This window comes from Euprymna scolopes, chromosome 29 (genome assembly GCF_053919585.1).
Source record: "Euprymna scolopes isolate OS-2025 chromosome 29, ASM5391958v1, whole genome shotgun sequence".
NCBI classification, from domain to species: domain Eukaryota; kingdom Metazoa; phylum Mollusca; class Cephalopoda; order Sepiida; family Sepiolidae; genus Euprymna; species Euprymna scolopes.
In genome coordinates, this window is record NC_136510.1 from 2972904 (window position 1) to 2993896 (window position 20993).

General features: G+C 33.0%; 1 protein-coding gene and 1 pseudogene across 1 annotated transcript in view; one reads left to right on the forward strand and one right to left on the reverse strand.

Annotated features, from left to right (window-relative positions):
* Positions 1-11694: 11694 nt before the first annotated feature.
* On the reverse strand, positions 11695-11811 carry LOC145253143 (5S ribosomal RNA; annotated as a pseudogene).
* A 7383-nt stretch (positions 11812-19194) lies between these two features.
* LOC145252449 (uncharacterized) overlaps positions 19195-20993 on the forward strand; it is a 50846-nt gene continuing 49047 nt past the window's right edge. The window contains exon 1 of the mRNA XM_080111852.1: positions 19195-19354. Coding sequence (XP_079967978.1) covers positions 19288-19354 — 67 coding nt within the window. The 5' untranslated portion in view covers positions 19195-19287. The remainder of the gene's footprint in view (positions 19355-20993) is intronic.

The window sequence follows — 20993 nt, forward strand, 5'->3', positions numbered from 1 at the left end:
GTCACTAGTAAGGATGCTGGGGGTAAACGTTTTCATCTGGGCTGATGTTAACTGCCTGATAGTCAGGGATCCGAACCTTGGAATAACCACTAAGGAGGCTGTCCTATCAGCAGGTGCAAAGTACTCGGGCTGCTGTATTGCCATTTGGTGAATGGATTCTGGACCATGCAGTAGTCTCTGGTGGGGCCTCTCGATGCCATACTAGTGGGTAATTGTTACGGCTTTACCTTATCATGGGCTACAAAAAAAAAAAAAAATTTCCCGTCTTTCCTCTCTTACTTTCCCTCTCTGTTCTGCTCTAACCAAGTATGCTGACCTGTTCCACAAATCCCAAAATCCTCAACATAAAATATCTCAAAAAAGAAAACGCGAATAAACCTAGAACCCCATCCTCCAAGGTAGACCCCTACTACCATGTCTCCTTCTCCAACATCAGGGGTCTACATTCTAACCTTCCAGAGGTTGAAACCCAAATTTCAAGTGTTTAGACCCAAAATTCTAGGAGGAGTTTGGTAGGCAAAATTTTTAAAACAAAAATATATACGTATACATAATATGTATATTATATTTCCGTATGTATATGGAAACAATTTTGTGTTCACTATAAACGTTTTACGCAAATATTATGCAAGTAAAAGTCATGTAGAACATCTGCATTAATATAATTGTACGTAATAGTTAACTAAAGATGATCGTCCCATAAGAAAACCGAATAAATTAATAGGGAATTAATTAAAATGAATGTTTAAAAGAATATGCAAATTTGCTAGATCTTGCTAGTGAATGCAATTCCAGGCCCCATACATAACAAAATTGTATTTTCTTTTTAAATAAATAGAGAAAGGAATTTTGATATGAATATCAATACACACGCTTGAAAAACGAATTTATAGGAGTACTAGCATGGGTGCCCGGCGTTGCCCGGGTATTTGGAGATGTATGTTGAGCAAAAAAAAAAAGTGGTCAATTTTTTTAACTTTGACCCCTATTGTATTGGGAAATTAAGTTATTAAGTTAGATCCATGTCCAATGAACCTATATCTAAAATTTCAAGTGTGTAGACCCAAAATTATCGGAGGATTTTGGTTGGGTTCTCAAAGGTTAAATCGTTGAACTTTGACCCTTTATTGCCAAATTTCTGGATGAAAACCGATCACATCGATTTTCCCAAATCTCAGTATCCTGTATATCAAATTTCGAGTTTGTAGACTTAAAATTGACAGAGTTATTGCATAGGGAAATGTACACACACAGACACACAGCTACATAGACAGATAGACACTTTCACTTTTATAGATATATAGATAGATAGAAGATTATATATACAAACGTGAACGTGTCTGTTTGTCTATGTATATTTCCCGACACAATATCTCTGTCAATTTTCAGTATACAGACTCGAAATTTGATATGCAGGGTACTGAGATTTAGGAAAATCTTTGTGATCAGTTTTCGGCAAGAAATTTGGCTGTCAAGGGATCGAAGTTCAACGATTTGACCTTTGAGAACTCTACCAAACTCCTCTGCCAATTTTGGATCTAAACACTTGAAATTTTAGATATAGGTTCCTTGGACATGGATCTAACTTAATAACTGAATTTGAGCCCAAAACAATAAATGTTAAGGGGTCATAACAGAGGTCAAAGTTTAAAAAATTGCCAGCTTTTTTTTTTTGCTCAACATATACCTCCAAACACCCGGGCAACGCCGGGCTGAAATGCTAGTATATATATATATATATATATATATATATATATATATATATATATATATATATAAAATCTTATGAGAACGAATGCTGCATCCAAAAAGACGTGTGAGTGCACGTGCATTTTCGATGGCCTAATTCTGCGAGACATTACTTAACTCCCCCCCTTCTCCAAATGCTTTTTCAAATGCCAATAAAACAGGACCACATGTGGTTGTCACATGTTTTCTTCATTAAGTGTAAACAACACACACACACATAAAAACACATACACACATACACACATACATATTCGTGTATGTATAAATATGTGTGTACATCTGTTTATATATATGTAGATATATATACTCGTTATTTTTTTTGTATGTATGCAATAATAGTCATGAGAATGTTTCGGTCAGCTAGTTACCAGTAACTAGAGACGTCTAGTTTGTTTTCGTATAAGCTGTATCACCTGAAGAGGTCACTAGTTATTGGTAACTAGCTGACTGAAACATGCTCATGACTGTGTAGCAACATATTAATGCTTATGTAAAAACAAATAAACAGTATACCCTTCTCTATTTCGGTATTGACAGACACGTTAGTTTATATATATATATATATATATATATATATATCGTGCCGACAAAAAGAAAATCCGCACTTGTAATTTTTTCAAAAACTGCAAATTTAAGCTAAATTTAATGTAACTGTTTAAACAACCTATACCTCATTTGATTCGCCTTTTATTCCTCTTTAATTTTACCTGTTCATATTTGACTTTTAATTTTCTTTTTCAATTCAATTTATTACATTATATAATCAATTCTTAACGCTGCAATATTTTAAGTTATAAATTTATTATATTTTTTACTAGAATATCTTGTCCTTTTCTTTTCCAGTTTTAAAAATTAGTCCTTTAGTTTTCCATGTTTAAGCTTAACCATATTACTTTTCATACTCACATTTTTCTATTGTAATATATATATATATATGTATATATATATATATGATGATTGCAACGTCTTGTCAGACGAGTGCCACTCCCTCAGAGACCATGAGCCCCAAAATGACTTCCATCGACACAGGACCATTTTAATAGACAAATGCCTGAGGAAGTATCTATACACAGATAATGTTCGAGAGTCTTAGCTTTGTACGACAACTAAGTCTCTCTCTCGGTTCAAAATGTTGAGATCCAGCAACAAGCAAGAGCAAGATAGCCAGCAACAAGTTAAACTGCAGACCAGCTTAATGCAGGTACTGGTCTCCCACTTTATGGTTTTTTAAATCAGAGATTTGCTTCTCCTAGAAAGGTTGCCTTCACCACGGCTTACGGGAGCCCTGTCCACCTCAACACACACATACACACAAACACACACGGTGCTAGTTGGCAAATTCATTCGCCCTTTGGAAGGTCTTGTTTTTAATCCTTCAGGGAGACTAGCCGCCCTCCTCACCAAACAAGTCTGGTAGGGGAACCAATTTAGTCGCCGGTGACCCGACCATGAGGCAGGTATTACTGGATTACATGGTACCAGTAGCATATGACATGACCTGACATATATATATATATTTAGCAGGCCGCCCAGCATTACCCAGTCGTAAAATATGCTTAAATATGATATTTTGATTAATGCAGATTTCGTGTTTAATATCATATTATATTGGACGCAATATATAGTATTTGTCTGCTGCAAAGCTAAAAATTAAAACATTAACAAATAGCTATTACGTTATGCATGTATATTCATTATGCCATCGTTCGACCATAACCTGGCAAATTCCATTTTTTTAATGTTCACACTTTTGCACTAATTTTCCCTGGCCAAAATCCAAACATAAAGTTTCACATGGGTTCGAATATCCTATGTATTAAGTTTCATGTCCGTAGGCCAAAAACTTACAGAGCAGTTTGGTAGGTAAAATTGGTTAAACATATGTATATACGCATACATAAATATATATAGAAAGATGTTTGTGTTTACTATAAATTTTTTATGTAAATATTACACAAGTATAAATCATGTAGAATATCTGCATGAATATAATTACACGTTATAGTTAACTAAAGATGATCATCCCATAAGAAAACCGAAAAAACTAATAGGGCATTAATTAAAATGAATGTTTAAAAAAATATGCAAATTAGCTAGATCTTTTGCTGGTAAATGCAATTCCACGACCCATATATAACAAAGTTGTATTTTCTTTTTAAATAAATAGAAAAAAAGGTTTTAATATGAATATCAGTACACAAAAAAAAAAAAAAATTAATAGGAGTGTGCATATATATATATATATATATATATATATATATATATATATATTTATAAAATAAGAATTACAATTAAGTTTACCAAAATGATTCAAGATGGTAAAACTAAAGTAAATTATAAATATTAATGAATCAATATTTATAAAGTAATCTCAACCAGATGTACCTATTTGTGAATTATTCCACGGATTTCTGCCTTTTTGATTACTTTGGATCATCTTCCAATTTTTTTTTTTTTTAATTTTTTTTTTTATTCAATTTTCACCCCAAACAAGGCACAGTGCCACTTTGAAGCAGGGGGCTACTATTAGGGAATTAATTAGCGGGGTCATTATGAAGGGAGAAGAGTAGAAAGATGTTTGTTAACATTACACTTGAACTTCTGCATATCATTGCAGTTGGGAAAGCAGAATCCCGGAAGGGAGTTCCAAAGACCTGCAGTTCTGGGGAAGAAACTATTGGAGTAAAAGGCTTTCTTGCACCTAGGGATCTCCACTGTAAAGGGATGAGACTTAGTAGCTTGTCGGGTTTGTCGGGGGTAGTTACGTCGGGGAGGTACAAGTGTTCGCAGTTCGTCAGAGCATTCACCATTAAAGTATTTGTAGAACAGGCAGAGGGATGCAACATCTCGTCGATGGGACAGAGGTTGAAGCCCAGATGACAGTTCAGGACCTATCAGGTTTGCGACTCTTTTTTGAACCCTGTCCAGGAGCGAGAGACAAGCAGCAGATGCACCAGCCCAGATGTGACAACAGTACTCCATACATGGGCAAATGGTTGCCTTATAGAGGTATAGGATACTGGCAGGCATAAGTAGTTTTCTAGCACGGTAGAGGGAGCCAACCTTCCTTGCAGCAGCCTTGGCAATGCTCTCAATGTATCTATTCCAGTTCATATTCCCTGTAAACGTTAGGCCGAGGAGTTTAAGAGAAGTACTTTCAGGCAATGTGTTCTTGGCCATTGCTATTGGTGGTAGAGAAGGTTTCTTGTAGTTATTGAAGGAAACAAGCTTAGTCTTAGCAGCATTGAATGAGACCAACCATTTTTGTCCCCATTCCACTACGGATTGGAGGTCATCCTCTAGTGTTTCTGCCATTTTCTTGGATATGTGTTCATTTGTTTTCCCCTCATATCTGTTATAGAGAGTGGTGTCATCGGCAAATATACCCATCTCCGAAACAATATTATCAGGGAGGTCGTTTATGAATATCAGGAACAATAGAGGTCCAAGGATAGACCCCTGAGGCACTCCCGCATTTATGTCATATTGTTTGGATGTACGTCCGTCGAGGACAACTTTGATTTTTCTATTACTTAAGAAGGATTTAATTACGTTATGAATTCTTCCAATTACGCAATTCCCTTAGATTCAATACGCAATAGGGAGTAGAGCTTATTATAAGAGAAAGAAAATTAAAACTGTAAGTTGAACTTTACAATCAAAATTTATTGTCTGATAGAATACTCGAAAAAACAATTTACAAAATCCTTATTCTGCGGAGTTTCAAAGAATGCTATTCTTCTTATTCTTCTCATCAGAGGACATAAAGAAATCAGCAAATTATAATTGCAGCAATGCTAGAATTTGTTAGTTAAGGCATAAAGTGAAACCTCAATTTATTGTAGTTATAAATTGCCAAATAAAAAAGTGAAAAATGTTCGATATGAAAATATATATATATAATAATATATATAATATATAAACAAACCACGCATAATATTTCAGCTCGCATGAAAACCCTTTCAAGTTGATCCGAAATGCAAAATAGTTCTTTAGAAAGAATGGATTCCAAAATAATTCCAGCATGACGATGCATATAATCTGATTGGAAAGGCTTCAAAACAGCTGAAATAATGAAAATTGTTTTTTTTTCCGGGCGGTGCAGTAGCCCAAAGAGAAGTCTGTCCCCAATCAAATGGGACCTAATAGTAAAAAGAGAGAAAACCAGTATTAGATCCTTCATCATCGGCTTAATTAGAAAAATATTTACCTATAAGTATGACTTTGTAAATTGTTTTTTGGAGTATTTAGTTTTCTTTCTCTTATATATATATATATATATATATATATATATATATATATATATATATATATATATACACTCCTATAAATTTGTTTTTATTTTTTGTGTATTGATATTCATATTAAAACCCCTCTTTTCTGTTTATTTCAAAAGAAAATACAATTTTCTTATATATGGGTCATGGAATCGCATTCACTAGCAAAAGTTCTAGCTAATTTGCATATTCTTTTAAACATTCATTTTAATTAATTCCCTATTAGTTTTTTCGGTTTTCTAATGGGATGATCATCTTTAGTTAACTATTACGTGTAATTATATTCATGCAGATATTCTACATGATTTATACTTGCATAATATTTGCGTAAAAAGTTTATAGTAAACACAAAAATGTTTCCATATATATTTATGTATACGTATATATTTTTGTTTAACAAATTTTGCCTACCAAACTCCTCCTAGTGTTTTTGGTCTACAGACATGAAACTTCATATATAAGGTATTTGAATCCATGCAAACACATTAAACTTTTGGTTTTTAGACATGAAACTTCATATATTGAATCCACGCAAAACTTTATATTTGTGTTTTTGCCCGGAAAAATCGGTCCAAAAGTGTGAAAATTAAAAAAAAAATTTCCCAGGTGAAGGTCGAATGCCGGTATTATGAATGCATAACGTAGTAGCTATTGGTTCATGTTTTAATTTTTAGCCTTGCAGTAAACATATTTTCATAGTCCAGTCATTGACTGCAGAGGCAAAATAAATCGTGAGCTTAACCTTTTGGTTTCGATTCTCGGTTTTGGTGCATGAGTCTTTTTTTAATGTTTTTAAATCATTACTATATATTTCATCCAATCTATCTATCTATCTATAAAAGTGAAAATGTCTGTCTGTCTTTTCTCTATGGTAGTTAAGGAAGACTATTATACAGAAAAGCATTACTTTACATATTCCCACTTTTTAATATATACATATGCACATAACCTTATGAACAGTACATATGGACCGAGCAAAGCCGGGCGAAACTGCTAGTATATATATATATATATATATATATATAATGGTTGTATAGTTTGGTTTCTTAGATCCACTGAAACCCATGTGATTATTAAAGAGTGTTTAATGGAGAACAGAGGAGCTTTCTTTTTTCAGTCTGATGAGGTGGGTCTCTCTGAATACATATATCTATATAATTATAAAACTCAAATGACCGTGTAACGGGTGTTGTAATCAAACATATATGTTTACGACTTCCGGTTGCGCATGCGTGTAACGTGATCCCGGGCAATGCCAGGTATCCCGTTCATTTGACATTGTTAAATACCATTGTCATTTGGTCCACCTGTTGTATTTAACTACCAGGCCACCAAGCCAGTGATAAGTTAGTTGGACAGATAAATAAATAAATTGAACCTAGGGAGAGATATGGTTACGAAAGAGAAAGAAGACTTTCACAGGAAAAGAGAAAATAAAAAGAATACAAAATAAGGGGATAGAGAAAGGAGTTTATGAGAGAAGAAAAAGAATATAAGATAATGGGAAAGAGAAAGAAGAGGTTCAGAGGAAAAAAAAGAAAAGTAATCTTCAAATGACAGAGGGGGCCAGTTTTATAAAAACGATTGTTTTTTTTAGAGATAGGGTTTTTCACTGGCTGGCATCAAGACGTGCACATCGCCATCGCCTCGCCTGGGGGGTGGGGGTCAGAACCCCCCTATAAGAGCTAAGTTGAAAAGTTCTTGTTCTTAGCTGGGGAATTAGCCAGATGAACTTAAGTTGTACAACCTGCACGAGTCATTGAGAACTAGCCCGAAGTTGCCAAGTGAAAGAAAGCTATTGGAAAAAGAAACTAATTAAGATTTTATTTTACCTTCTTAAAGGAAAAGCACCTGTAACTAGAAACTTAATTACTTAAATCTAATGATCTAAACTCTTCCTTTGTACGAGATATATATTGAATTCTTTTTGTTTTGTCAAATAGTTAACTGTGTTATCTGAAAATCATCTCCAGCATTGTCATTATTGATTTTTCAGCTCTGCCCTGAACACTGATATTCCAGCTGCAACTGTGAGTAGCACCCATCTGCTGACACCAGTACTCCTGCAGAAGAAATTCAACCACAGAGGCTGACGTCGGACGGCTACCTAACAGTACCACAGGTCTTGCCCCCAACCCCGGACTTGGGGTTGTGAGTGCTGTATGCTCTGAGTATCAGAGTGCTATTTTGTAGAGGCCAGAGAGCGCCTGGTTGCATTTTGATGGGTCCATCCCTAGACGATTAAGAATGTAGCTCTGCCAGGTTGCATCTATGGTCCTGTGAGCCAGGAGTGACGAACACAGACAGAGGTACATCACAAGTATGCTCTCGTGAACCAGGATAGTGACGGATGCGGCCCGGCCCCGGACAAAGAGGGGGTAGGTTATATGCGTACATAAACAGCATGATGACCATAAAAGCATTTTACAATGGCGATTTTCCCACCATTTTCCTTTTTTTTAATTTATTCTCCATGTTTTAATACACCTTTCTTAAAAAACATCCATACATTTTCTTATACAGTACCAACATAAATAAATAACCCAGAAAATATGTTTTTGTAATTTATGTTACAAATAAATAATCAACGCGACAATAAAGTGCATTGTTTTACTGTGTACGTTTTCAGCGTCCCAATTGTTTTTTGTTTTTTTTTCGGATTTAAATTATCCAAATAAACAATTTTTAATACAATCTGCTTTTTTTTTTACATTGTTCATTTCTGCATTGTCTTAATTAGTTTTATTGACCTTATTATTAACACATAAATTAAATATTTGACCCAATGGGTCATGAATGTTTATTTAAAATAAATGAAAAAAAGTTTCATTTTATTTTCATTTTCTATTTAAAAAAACATTCTTAACATGGGGTGAGTGTTTTTAACTATTCTGTACTTTCAACTAACTATTTCATTCAAAAAAGATATATTAAAATTTGAATTTAACTTTAAGTATTATGGTATCAGTTCAGTGCACATTCACCTATAAGTATGGCAAACCACTTATAATTCAATGGCTGTAAGTTTTTTTTTTTTTCAAAAATAAACAATAATAAACAGAACAACTTATAGAAATCTATCTGTATTCTTTTTTCATTTTAATATACTTTCATAGAAATGTTTCTGTTATGTCACAAAAAAACTATTTTCTTTACGTCACAAGTGTCACGCTCATACATTAATTCCATAGCTAATATAACATACTGACCCAACGGATCACAGGTAGTCTAGTAGAATTTAAATAGTAGAATCTAGTATATATTAGTGATAGGACAATTCCAATATATTTCCTGATTCTGATACAATTACTGATTCTGATTTCTATTCTTTATAAATCTCTAAATATCTAACTATAGGGTTGCTATTCCCCCCCCCCCCCGTTTACAGTAAATAACATGATGAAAATGCAGATATGTCCTCAAACGATGAAAATACGCTTGTGAGGGACAATCTATAGATTTTAATTTTACTGGTTGTTTAAAATCAATAAATTATTTTTTTTAACATTATTGCCAGCAATGGAAGATTTTTTTTAAAACCAAAATGAATAAAATAGATAATTAAAAATCGTTTTTGCCATCGGAAAATAAGCACAAATGTTTCGAATTCTGATGCCCCACAAAAGTTCTGATTTCTCCGATTTATATGTGTGTGTGTGTGTGTGTGTGTGTGTGTGTGTGTGAGAAAAATATTCAATTACATTTCACCCTTTATTTATATTATACCAATCCTTTTATTTATGAAGCTCGATGTATGTTAAATAGAACTACAGAGCATACACAAATAAATAGCAAAAAAAGTCTACATTCCAAATTCCCAGATGTTCATCTCACCGTTTATTTCTTTCAGCATATTAAAATGTTCAATACTTGACAACACCTGTTTCGTTGCACAAAAACAATCATATAATTATTGTGTTAATTTATTAATATTTTCCGCCCTGACTCATCAGAAGAACATGAACCCATCAATTTTAAAAGAAAATAAAAAGAATATAAAGAGCAACCGGAATTTTGTTTTATGATATTTACGTCATCTTTGATTTTAATGTAGAGTCATTCATGCTTTACCAACGTATTGACATAATGGCGTCATATTGTTTTAATTAACACTAAAAATATCTTCTTTTTTTAAAATTTCTAATTTATAGATAGTTAATATTCATTGTCTTAGATAATGTTAACAATGGTTAAATATATATATATATATATATATATATATATATATATATATATAAAATAAAATAAAAATTTTTTCTTCTTCACTGATTTTTTTCTCTTTTTCTTCACTGATTTTTCTTAATTACTTTTTGTCTCGGCAGCCGTGTCAAACGCATATCTTATTTTTCTTTTATCAATATTATTGGAATTTTTTCCCCTTTTCCTTGTACATATTTGTGAATTATTCCATGGATTTCGGCCTTTTGGATTATTTTGGACCATCTTCCAATTACGTGATTTCCTTGGATTTTACTTGTGCGAATGAAAATTTAATTAACATTCTTGGATTTATTTTTTTGGATTTTACCGTCATTGGATTATTAACCTTTCACCAGACTATCCATTCACGTGAAATCACCTTTTTCGTCACCATATTCCCTCTGCTTCACTTTTTGTTATCAAGTAAGATCTTTGGCTTACTTGCAGTTTCATCAAATACTTTTGTATGCAAAATCCAATCCCGCATTTTGCTAATTCCTACCCTCTGATGAGAAGGAAAGTATTTCTTTGAAACTCTGCGGATTAAGGACTATCCACTTATTAAGTTTTTCCTTTTCAGATTAAATATGTTTTTAACTCTTTCTCAAAGTATTTTTTAACATGTTTTATTAACTATTTTCTCTTATATATATATATATATATATATATATATATATATATATATATATATATATATATATACATATATATATATACATATATATATATATATATATATATATATATACATATATATATATATATATACATATATATATACATATATATATATATATATATATATATATATATATATATATATATGTTCTAAATAATTTTATTTAACAATCAGTTGGTATGGAAACCTGTGATTATTACAAGATTTACAAAATATTACTGGCATTAATATTCTATAAGTATAAATAAGAATTGCTCGATATACAGGATAGAGCAAATAAATTAATTGTAGTGATTCAATGAATTTCAAAAAACCTTATTGAAATGAAGTGTTTGAGTTTCATATCAAAGATTTTATTATTCTAAACAAGACAAAGAATACTTTAGAAATTTAATCTCTTTAACCTATAGGGTTTCGATGTCTACCATCTCATCAGAGGAGAGAAAATATTAGCAAATATTTATAAAGGTATGTACCCTATTTGCTAAAGTCAGTGAGACATGGAAAGTCAAAGTCAACATAATGAATTAATCAGAAGTCATGTAGCAAGAGGATTTGAAGAAAAGGATGTATATATATATATATATATATATATATATATATATATATATATATATATATATATATATAATCCTTCACCCACGAAGGGGTGCCTGCACGTAAAATTATTGTGGCAGGAAGTGCGCAATCTCGAACCACACTTCTCCTTAGTCAACATTGTTAAATACCAATGACAAGGGAAGTGTATGTACCAAACGACTGGAAACAAATGCCGAGATAAGTGGAGAGCACATAGAGCACCTAGAATTCCCAAATGGTCACCCATCTGGTACTAACCAAGCTCAACGTTGCTTAACTTCTGTGATCTGATGAGAACCGGTGTGTCAACGCGATTATGCCATATATATATATATATATATATATATATATATATATATATATATATTCAGGCAGATATTATTAAAAACAATGTTTGACACATTGGTACCTCTGGTCTCAAGTTCAAGATATCTCCAGGAATTTCAGATGCATTGAACAATATTTTCCATGACCTCTGTAGTGTACCTGGATCTCAATTGATTCCGATGTCTTTTGAATGGAAATTTGTCGAGTCATTCCCAAGACTTAAAAAATTGTACTAGATGTCCCCTTGCTAAACACACAGCATTATAAGGAGAGGGTCAAGGGCAAGTGGTGTAATCCTGTAAAATAGAGTTGTGTTCTCCTCTATACATCCGTGTAACTGCTAATGAAAAGGGAGCCTTCAGGTGACCCTTGACTATAGTCGGTCACTTTGCTTTAGCTTCTATCAAACTATCCTCGTGGGGTGGTATGTAAATAAGAATTTGTATATTTCAACTCTAACCTGTCCATTTTTGTTACTATTCCTTCTTCATAGCCGTAAAGGTCTTGAAAAAACTGTCACTTGGTTTATAGACTCTAGTCATCTGTTTTTCTTTTGAAGGTTTCTTTGCTGGGATAAGCAACAGCCTATGAAACAAAGCATATTTTTTCGTACAAACATTAACTGTGCAGGGCAGTAAAAAATGTATGGCTTATGCACTTCATTTTATTGTAATAAAAAAAAAAAGGATTATTTTTCACAGTCAAATAATTTCTTCCTTTGAACTACGAAACTTTGGAATTATTTTATGCTCCACCCGGGCAACGCCGGGACACAGGTTGTGCTAGATACTTGTATTTTGTTTGTTCACAAGCCTGATAGATTCTCAACCAACATTCCGCCATTCTACCAACATCACAGCTTCGTACTTCTCCCCTCCGTTGTCCCCTCCCTCAATTCGTAACATTACATCCTGTTATTCTTCTCTCATTTCCATGCCATCCAGGACAACCAATAAAAAGTAACCCGAGAACTAATCTCCCTGTTGTCTTAGGAAAAAAAAACATGGAAGATTTATTTACTCGAAGAAAGATGTTTTTCTTTTCTTTTTTTTTTTTTGTCCAAGTATATCTGACAGAAACGCATTACCTACTTCCAAATATACTGGATTGTTTCAACAGTGCTCACTTAAAATGTTAGAAGGAGATATTATATAGAATCGTTTGGTGCATATACTAGCAGGCCGCCCAGCATTGCCCGGTTGTAAAATACGTATAAATATTATATTTTAATTCATAAAAAGACTGAGACATTTTTTTTTTTAATCACATTTTTACCCCAAACAAGGCACGTTGCCACTTTGATGTAGGGGGCTACTATCAGGGACCTAAGTTGCAGGGATACTATGTAGGGAGTTTAGCAGCAAGATGTCTGTTCACATTACACTTGAACTTCTGCATATCAGTACAGGTGGGGAAGCAGGAAACCGGAAGAGAATTCCAAAGTTTAGCAGTTCTGGGGAAGAAGCTATTAGAGTAAAAAGCTTTCTTACATTTAAGGATTTCAACTGTGTAGGGGTGGGACTTTGCTGCTTGTCGGGTTTGTTGGGGGTTTTTTCATCGAGAGGGTACAAGGGCTTGTAGTTCGTCAGAGCATCCACCATTAAAATACTTGTAAAACAGGCAGAGGGATGCAACATTTCCTCAATGGGACAGGGGCTGAAGTTTAGATGAGAGTTCAGGACCTATTAGGTTGGCGACTCTCTTTTGGACCCCGTCCAGGAGCGAGAGACTAGTAGCAGATGCACCAGCCCAAATATGACAACAATATTCCATACATGGGTGAATGGTGGCTTTGTAGAGGTACAGGATACTTTCAGGCGTAAGTAGCTTTCTAGTATGATAGAGAGAGCCCACCTTCTTTGCAGCAACCTTAGCAATAATCTTGATGTATCTATTCCAACTCATGTTTCTTATGAACCTGAAGACAAGAAGCTTGAACGAAGTTCTCTCAAGTAAAATATCTCTAGCCATAGCTATTGGTGATTGGTAAGGTTTCATGTAATTATTAAAGGAAACTAGCTTTGTCTTGGCAGCGTTGAATGTTACCATCCATTTATGACCCCATTCCACTACAGACTGAAGATCTTCCTCTAGGGTTTCAGCCATTACCTTAGATATGTGCTCATTAGTTTTCCTCATGCGCCTGCTATAGAGCGTGGTGTCATCGGCAAATATACCCATCTCAGAGACAATTTTATCAGATAAGTCATTTATGAATATTAAAAATAACAAACTTCCAAGGATCGATCCCTGAGGAACACCCACATTTACATCAAATTTTTTGGATGTACATCCATCGAGAACAACCTGGATTCTTCTCTCATTTAAGAAGGATTTAATTATGCTAAGCATTCATCCAATAATACCATAGTATTTTATTTTCATCAGAAGACCATCATGCCATACTCTGTCAAAAGCTTTATATATATCTAGGGTTACTGCCCTCACCTCCCCTGCTTTATCCAGCACTTGGTATAAACGTTCAGAGATTACAGTGCGAACATCTGCAGTAGAACGGGCTTGCCTAAATCATATTGGTGGTCTGACGGAAGTTTAGCAGCTGTAAGGTGGTGGACTAGAGCTTGATTAATTAAGAACTCAAATATTTTGGTGAAAAGTGGGAGGCTAATTGGGCGATAATTTAATGGGTCAGTTCTTTTGCCAGAGTTTTTGTAATCTGGTACTACAGAAGCAGTTTTCCAGCAGTTAGGAAAGCAAGATTCGTTAAGGCATTTGTTAAAGAGTTTAGAGAGAACAAGAGCGACCTCAGTGGAACATTTTTTTAATAGCACAGCCAGGATGAGGTCTGGTCCACATGCTTTTGAGGTGTCTAGATTTTTTATAATATCATGTACTTGGGAAGGCGTGATCTTCAGATCATCTAGCGTAGTTTCTGTCCGCAGAGAAAAATCAGGGAGAGAATGGCTTGCTGGGCCCAAGGTAGAGTTTGAGGCAAACTGATGGGCAAGCATGTTAGCTTTCTCAGTTGCTGTGCAAACAACCTCATGATTGTTTGATAATGGAAGTATTGTCGATTGCCCATTATTTACTACACTGTTGTAGATTTTCCAGAAATCACGAGTTCCTAATTTTTGCGCTTCAATGCGTTTCCTGGTGGTTTCAGTATATTTACTCTTAGCTGTTGCTACTTCTTTCTTGCAATTATTTCTAGCTTCTATATACCTTTGTTTGTACAGGACTGATGCCGGATAAATCTACGGTATGCATGTTGCCTCTGAGAAATGGCAGCTGTGTATGCAGAAGTAAACCATGTGCCTGCAAGTATTATGTTTTTCTAAACAGTTCACTCTTTGTAAATAAAAAAGAAAATACTCGGGCTGACATTGAAACCAAAACCTAAATACAGTGAATTAAATATGATATCCATAAGGTCGGCTTGGCACGATCTTTAAAAAGTGTTTTCAAACCTATTTATTTTTAACATAATTAATCCATCATGTGAACCATTTATGCATGTGCGTGCATCAAACAGCTGACAAACAAATAAAAATCCAATGACCCCCCCCCCACATACCAAATTTTCAATTTTTACCCTTTAGCAGCTATTTTTTCTGCATGAAAACTGATTAAAAATTTCAAGTCTGTAGATGAAAAATTCGTTAAGTATATAAGTTGAGAAGCACACATGTTTTTATTTTATAGATATATAGATTAGTGCGAACATTGGTGAAGCATAACTTTCCATCATCTGGGCTGGTACATCTACAAGTCTCTCACTCTTAGACAGAGCCTAGAAAAGAGAGTATCAAATCTAATAGGTCCTGCACTATCGACCAAGCTCCATGGACTGTTAGACTTTGGAATTTCCTCTCTGTTTCTTGCTTTCCTGATTGTACTAACATACAGAAATCTAAATGTAATGCGAACAAACATCTTGTGGTTCAACTCACTACATAGCCCCCTGTACACATGATCTCAATTATTAGACACTCACATCTAAGTGGTATCATTCCTTGTTTAGAGGTGAAAAAGTGTTTTTAAAAAATCCTTATCTCCAAAAAATTTAGAAAAATATTCTCGGGCTCTGTGAACTTTCATTCTTCACAAATATGTTACACGTTTGTTTTTTTTGTCAATAAAAATGAAATATTTTGTATGAATAGACATTGTCGTTCTTTCATTTAATGATGTCTTTTCCACAAGTGGTTCTATTAAAATGTTTCAGATTTGGTGCTTAAGCTTCAGAGGGCTTAAGAAGAAATTGAAATTCAGGGAATATTGCTTAATTGGTGTACAATAACTAAGGATCGAATTGGAAACATCTGAATACGTGCTTCTTCATTATTAAAGCGAAAATCGAAGGTAAAAAAAATGAATTTTTATCAAAAATTTAATGTTATCCGCTTAATTTTTAATGTCAATTTCAACTAAAAGCAATTGTTATCTTCAATGGTGTGAATTCTAAATAGAAACGTTGATTTAATTTGAATAAAATAAAATATGCATCAAGTTATCTATTTTTTTTTTTTTTTTTTTTTTTTTCATTACATTTTCACCCCAAACAAGGCAAATTGCCACTTTGATGTAGGGGGCTACTATCAGGGGCAACAACTACTGGGGTACTATGTAGGGATTTGGGCAGCAAGGTGTCGGTTCACGTTACACTTGAACTTCTGCACGTCAGTACTGTTGGGGAAGCAGGGACCTGGAATGGAATTCTAGAGTCTAGCGGTTCTGGGGAAGAAACTATTGGAGTAAAAAGATCTTTTACATCTAGGGATCTCTACAGTGTGGGGGTGGGATTTAGCAGCCTGTCGGGTTTGTCGAGGGTGCACACGTCGTGGGGGCACAAGTGATTGCAGTTCGTTAGAGCATTCACCATTAAAATACTTGTAGAAAAGGCAGAGGGATGCAACATTTCGTCGATGTCATGTCACAATTAGTTAAATATTACTTCATTATTACAAATATTTTCATGATTTAACAAAAGAATGATTCAGCCATATTTGTTTGAGTGACGTAAACACAAGGGACGTAACTCATAGTTTGGAATATTAATAACATTTGTTTATTATTTAAAATTTACAGATCTTTTCAAAAACTATTTTCAAGAATAATTAATTTTTTGGTGCTTCTACATTATAAGAACGAAATTTTGTCGTTGATAAATGGAGTTTTCAAATAAAAAACAATGGTTTCTACGGATTTTTTTTTTTTTTTTTGTCAATTCTAATAAATGTTACCTTCCAAATTATGCAGTTGAAATTACCTAAATATTATTGAATCATTTAAAAAACAAAAACAAAAAAAAACTGCTTTAATTGTGTTAGCAGGTGAAAATTTGCGGCCATCTTGTTTTTATAAAATAAATCGAAACGGAAAATTGCCTACCCTTTGAACTCTCCTGTGTCTTACATAAGCAAATACGATCGTTTTTATTAGAATTCTATTTTCTATTTTCTTTAATAAATACTTTTCTATCTTATTGATTTTCGTAATTTTTGGATACAATAGTCTTAAAAATACTAGGAATACGTAGATACCATTATTTTCATGTGAAATTCAATATTATGATTTCCGAAATTTCGTTCTCGTTCTGATAGTGTAGAAGCGCCAATTTTTTTTTTACTTTATCGTTTTTCGTAACTTTGGATATGTTACTAATTTCGACATGACAAGTAGATACCATTGGTTTTATTTCGATTTTGGATTTCCACTCGAAGAACCACGCTTGAGTATTAAAATAAATGTTTGCGGCACATATTATGACGCTTGAAATCCCTTTAAAATATTCCAAATATCTGGAGATTGATCTATAACACCTATGATTAAAATTTCATAAAAATTGGAAGTATCTAAATTTTCACGAAACGCTTCCAACCCCGCCCCCTTTTGTATAAAACGGCATTAAACTAAATATAGTCCACATTACTCATCGTAGCAGCTGTGTTTTAACGATGTACAATGATCGGTTAATTAGTTTGCCCCTACATAAACAGGGGCCTTATCCTCCCCCCTCACACACACCGGGGAGATGTGACAGAAATTGAAGAGTCGATGCACAAAAGAGAGCACTGGCCTGCAAAAAATGCCTGAGCAGCCTAGTCAACATTCCTCGTTAGGCGAACCCTTTCTCAGAGAAGAAAAGCCTGAGCTCCTAGTACTGCACAGGACAGCAATGGACTGTAGTCAAAAGGGGGGGGGGGCATTTCAATAATAGGTGATCTTTTAAACCAACGCATTTCAGGTGAAAACATTATTACAGGTCGAAGTTAGTATAAATTTTTTTAAAAATTACGAAAAAGGATTTAGTTGATGGATGTGTTAGATATATTTTTAAAAAATCATCCACAAATCATCCACAATTACTTTCTGTTTAAAAATGGCAGAATTCAAACCACTTTAAATTGAGAAAGATAAATCAGCTTGTCATGCTGAATTGGTCGCACAACTCTTCTACATTTAACACGAACAATAAAACTCGATAATTCGATAAATTCTATTTTCACTTCTAGTGGGCTATTTTTCGTGATGTTTGGAATTTATACTAATTTTGACATGCCACGTAAGTACGTAGCCATTTTTCATTTGAAATGCGTTGGTTTTCTACACAAAAGCACTATTAAAAAAGTTGGTGTTTGTTAAAATAGAGTCAACAAATCGATTTTTTTTTTTTAAATATGTGGTTTTAAGCAAAAAGAACAGTGTTTACTTTCTTGTCATGTCGAAAATAGTAATATATCCAAAAATACAAAAGTTCATCGAGTAGAACAATTGTTATTGGGTTTTTAGTAAAAAAAAAAAAAAAAAAAAAAAATTCCATCGCTAAAAAAAGTCTGCCACTAAAGCGTCGAAAAAGGAGATAAGTATATACTTGTATTCGCAATCTTCTAGGTGTTTATATCTAGGGAAAATGCCATTTCCCCAATTTTTCGTAAAATTTACTTTTTGCAGATGAATTTTCGTAATTTTTGGATATACTACTATTTTCGACATGACAAGTAAGTACTGTTGTTTTCGCTTAAAACAACACACGCACACACATATATCTTTTAAATCGATCTGTCGACTCTTTCTTAACAAACAGCAAACATTTTCTAATAAAAACAAATAAACACAATGGTCAATAATATTTATTTTTATTTTAAGGTGAAAATAATTGTCACGTGAAAAATGGGGAAATTATAACCGCTTCATCATGTCATGAGCCACACATGCGTATTACAAATTTCTAAGTGTCACCATTTTTTTAAAAATCTATTTTTTAATCGATATTTTAAAAAAAATTTTTTTAAATATGATTCGAAAAATAAAATGTATCAATATTTATAAATTGTTTAATATTGACTTAAAATATTGAAATATTACCTGTGGTTAAAACGGCCGAGGGGAAGGGGGTTTGTATTCAGGTAAGAAAGAAAGCGTCACGACCACTACCACCATCATTATCATCATCATTATCGTCGCACTCTCTCGAAAAAAACAGGTGCTCGATTCATTATTGGTTCGAGAAAAATGCGTATTTCCAACTCCACCATGGGTTTTGCAATTGTTTTCACCCTGTTAACGATCGTGCCTTCATGTAAGTCTTAATTACCTATATTTATCATTCACCCAGGTACAATTACATTAACCTTTAATTAAATAATTATCCCCAATACACAGCGGAAACCTACTTGAAAGTTGCTTTATTTTTCTCCGTCAGTTTTCGTGGACTTCATTTCCGTATGTGACAAATATTTTAAAATAAATAAAATATATAATCACTGTATATTTTATATAATCGGTAATATTAATTTTTTTTATTACTTTTTATTTTTATTTTTTAAATCTGATCTATAGGCTATAAACAAAATAAATGTCTTTGTCTATTTTTTTATTAATTCCGTGAAAAATGGCCGGGTATGACGACCCTCTTTCTTCCGTTGGTCGCAAAACGGCGACTTTTTTTCTTTTCTTTTTAGTATTTTTGTTTTCTTAAAGGTGACAAATTATAATTTTGTCATTCTTCTTAGCTTTTTAAGAAAAAACATTTTATTTTATTTTTTTTATTGTGCGTGTATGTTTTAAAATATATAATTATAATACCTTAACATTTTCCCGATTTTTTTTATTTTCTTTTTCGGGCAATTATTTAAATATTTCTGTCAACTGACCTGGTTTTCTTTTTTAAAAAGAAACAAAACAAACAAACAAAAAAAAAAGGTGTTGGTCTCAAACGTCCTTTGTTGATTTTCGAACATTTGTTCAAATTCGTTATAAAGAAAAGACGTTTTATTTAGACTTTCCGTTTAAATCAAATATCTATTTTATTAAAAAAAAAAAAAAAAAAAAAAAAAAAAAAAAAGCAAGTTTGTCATAAGTTTAAATAAAAAATCAACATTATCCCCAAATAATAATAATAAAAAAAGACATTAAAAATGGTTTAACATAACAAAACAATTTGGACTTATGATTGTCCGTTTTTCCCCGTGAAAAAAAAAAATCAAATCTTTTTAACTAAAACTACTTGAATATCAAACAATTATTATAATTTATAACTAGATAGTTATAAATTATAATGATCCATACCCGGCGTTACCTGGAGGGAAGGTTTAGAAAATTGGTTTTAATTTAGAATTCTTCACTAGTTTGGAGACGGAATGCGTTGTTGTGATAAGTGATTTTCTCTATTAATTCGCACTTTTTATTTTAAGATTCAAATATTAATAACTACATTTTATTTCAGTATTTAATTTATGTATTTCTGTTGTATTAAATGCTAGCTTTAATTTTTTTTTTTTTTTTTTTTTTTTTTTTTTTCTCGTCCATAAATGTTTATCTACCAAGTTGATCTTAAATATTGTATAATCAATCCATTATATTATCATTTTCAGTCCCCCACCCCTAATTTCTGGCTCCCATCTTATCTCGCAATTACTTATAATCGTCACCAACTAACTTCGGAAGAACCCCCCCCCCCATCCGATTTTGTTTTATATCATAAGTTGCTTAAAACGTGATTAGTTAAAGTTCAGAATAAAATCACGCTTTCTCTTAACGGTTAATTTAAAAAAAAAAATCTTCTGAACGCTATTAAAAGTTAAATTCTTCACTAGTTTGGAGACGGAATGCGTTGTTGTGATAAGTGATTTTCTCTATTAATTCGCACTTTTTATTTTAAGATTCAAATATTAATAACTACATTTTATTTCAGTATTTAATTTATGTATTTCTGTTGT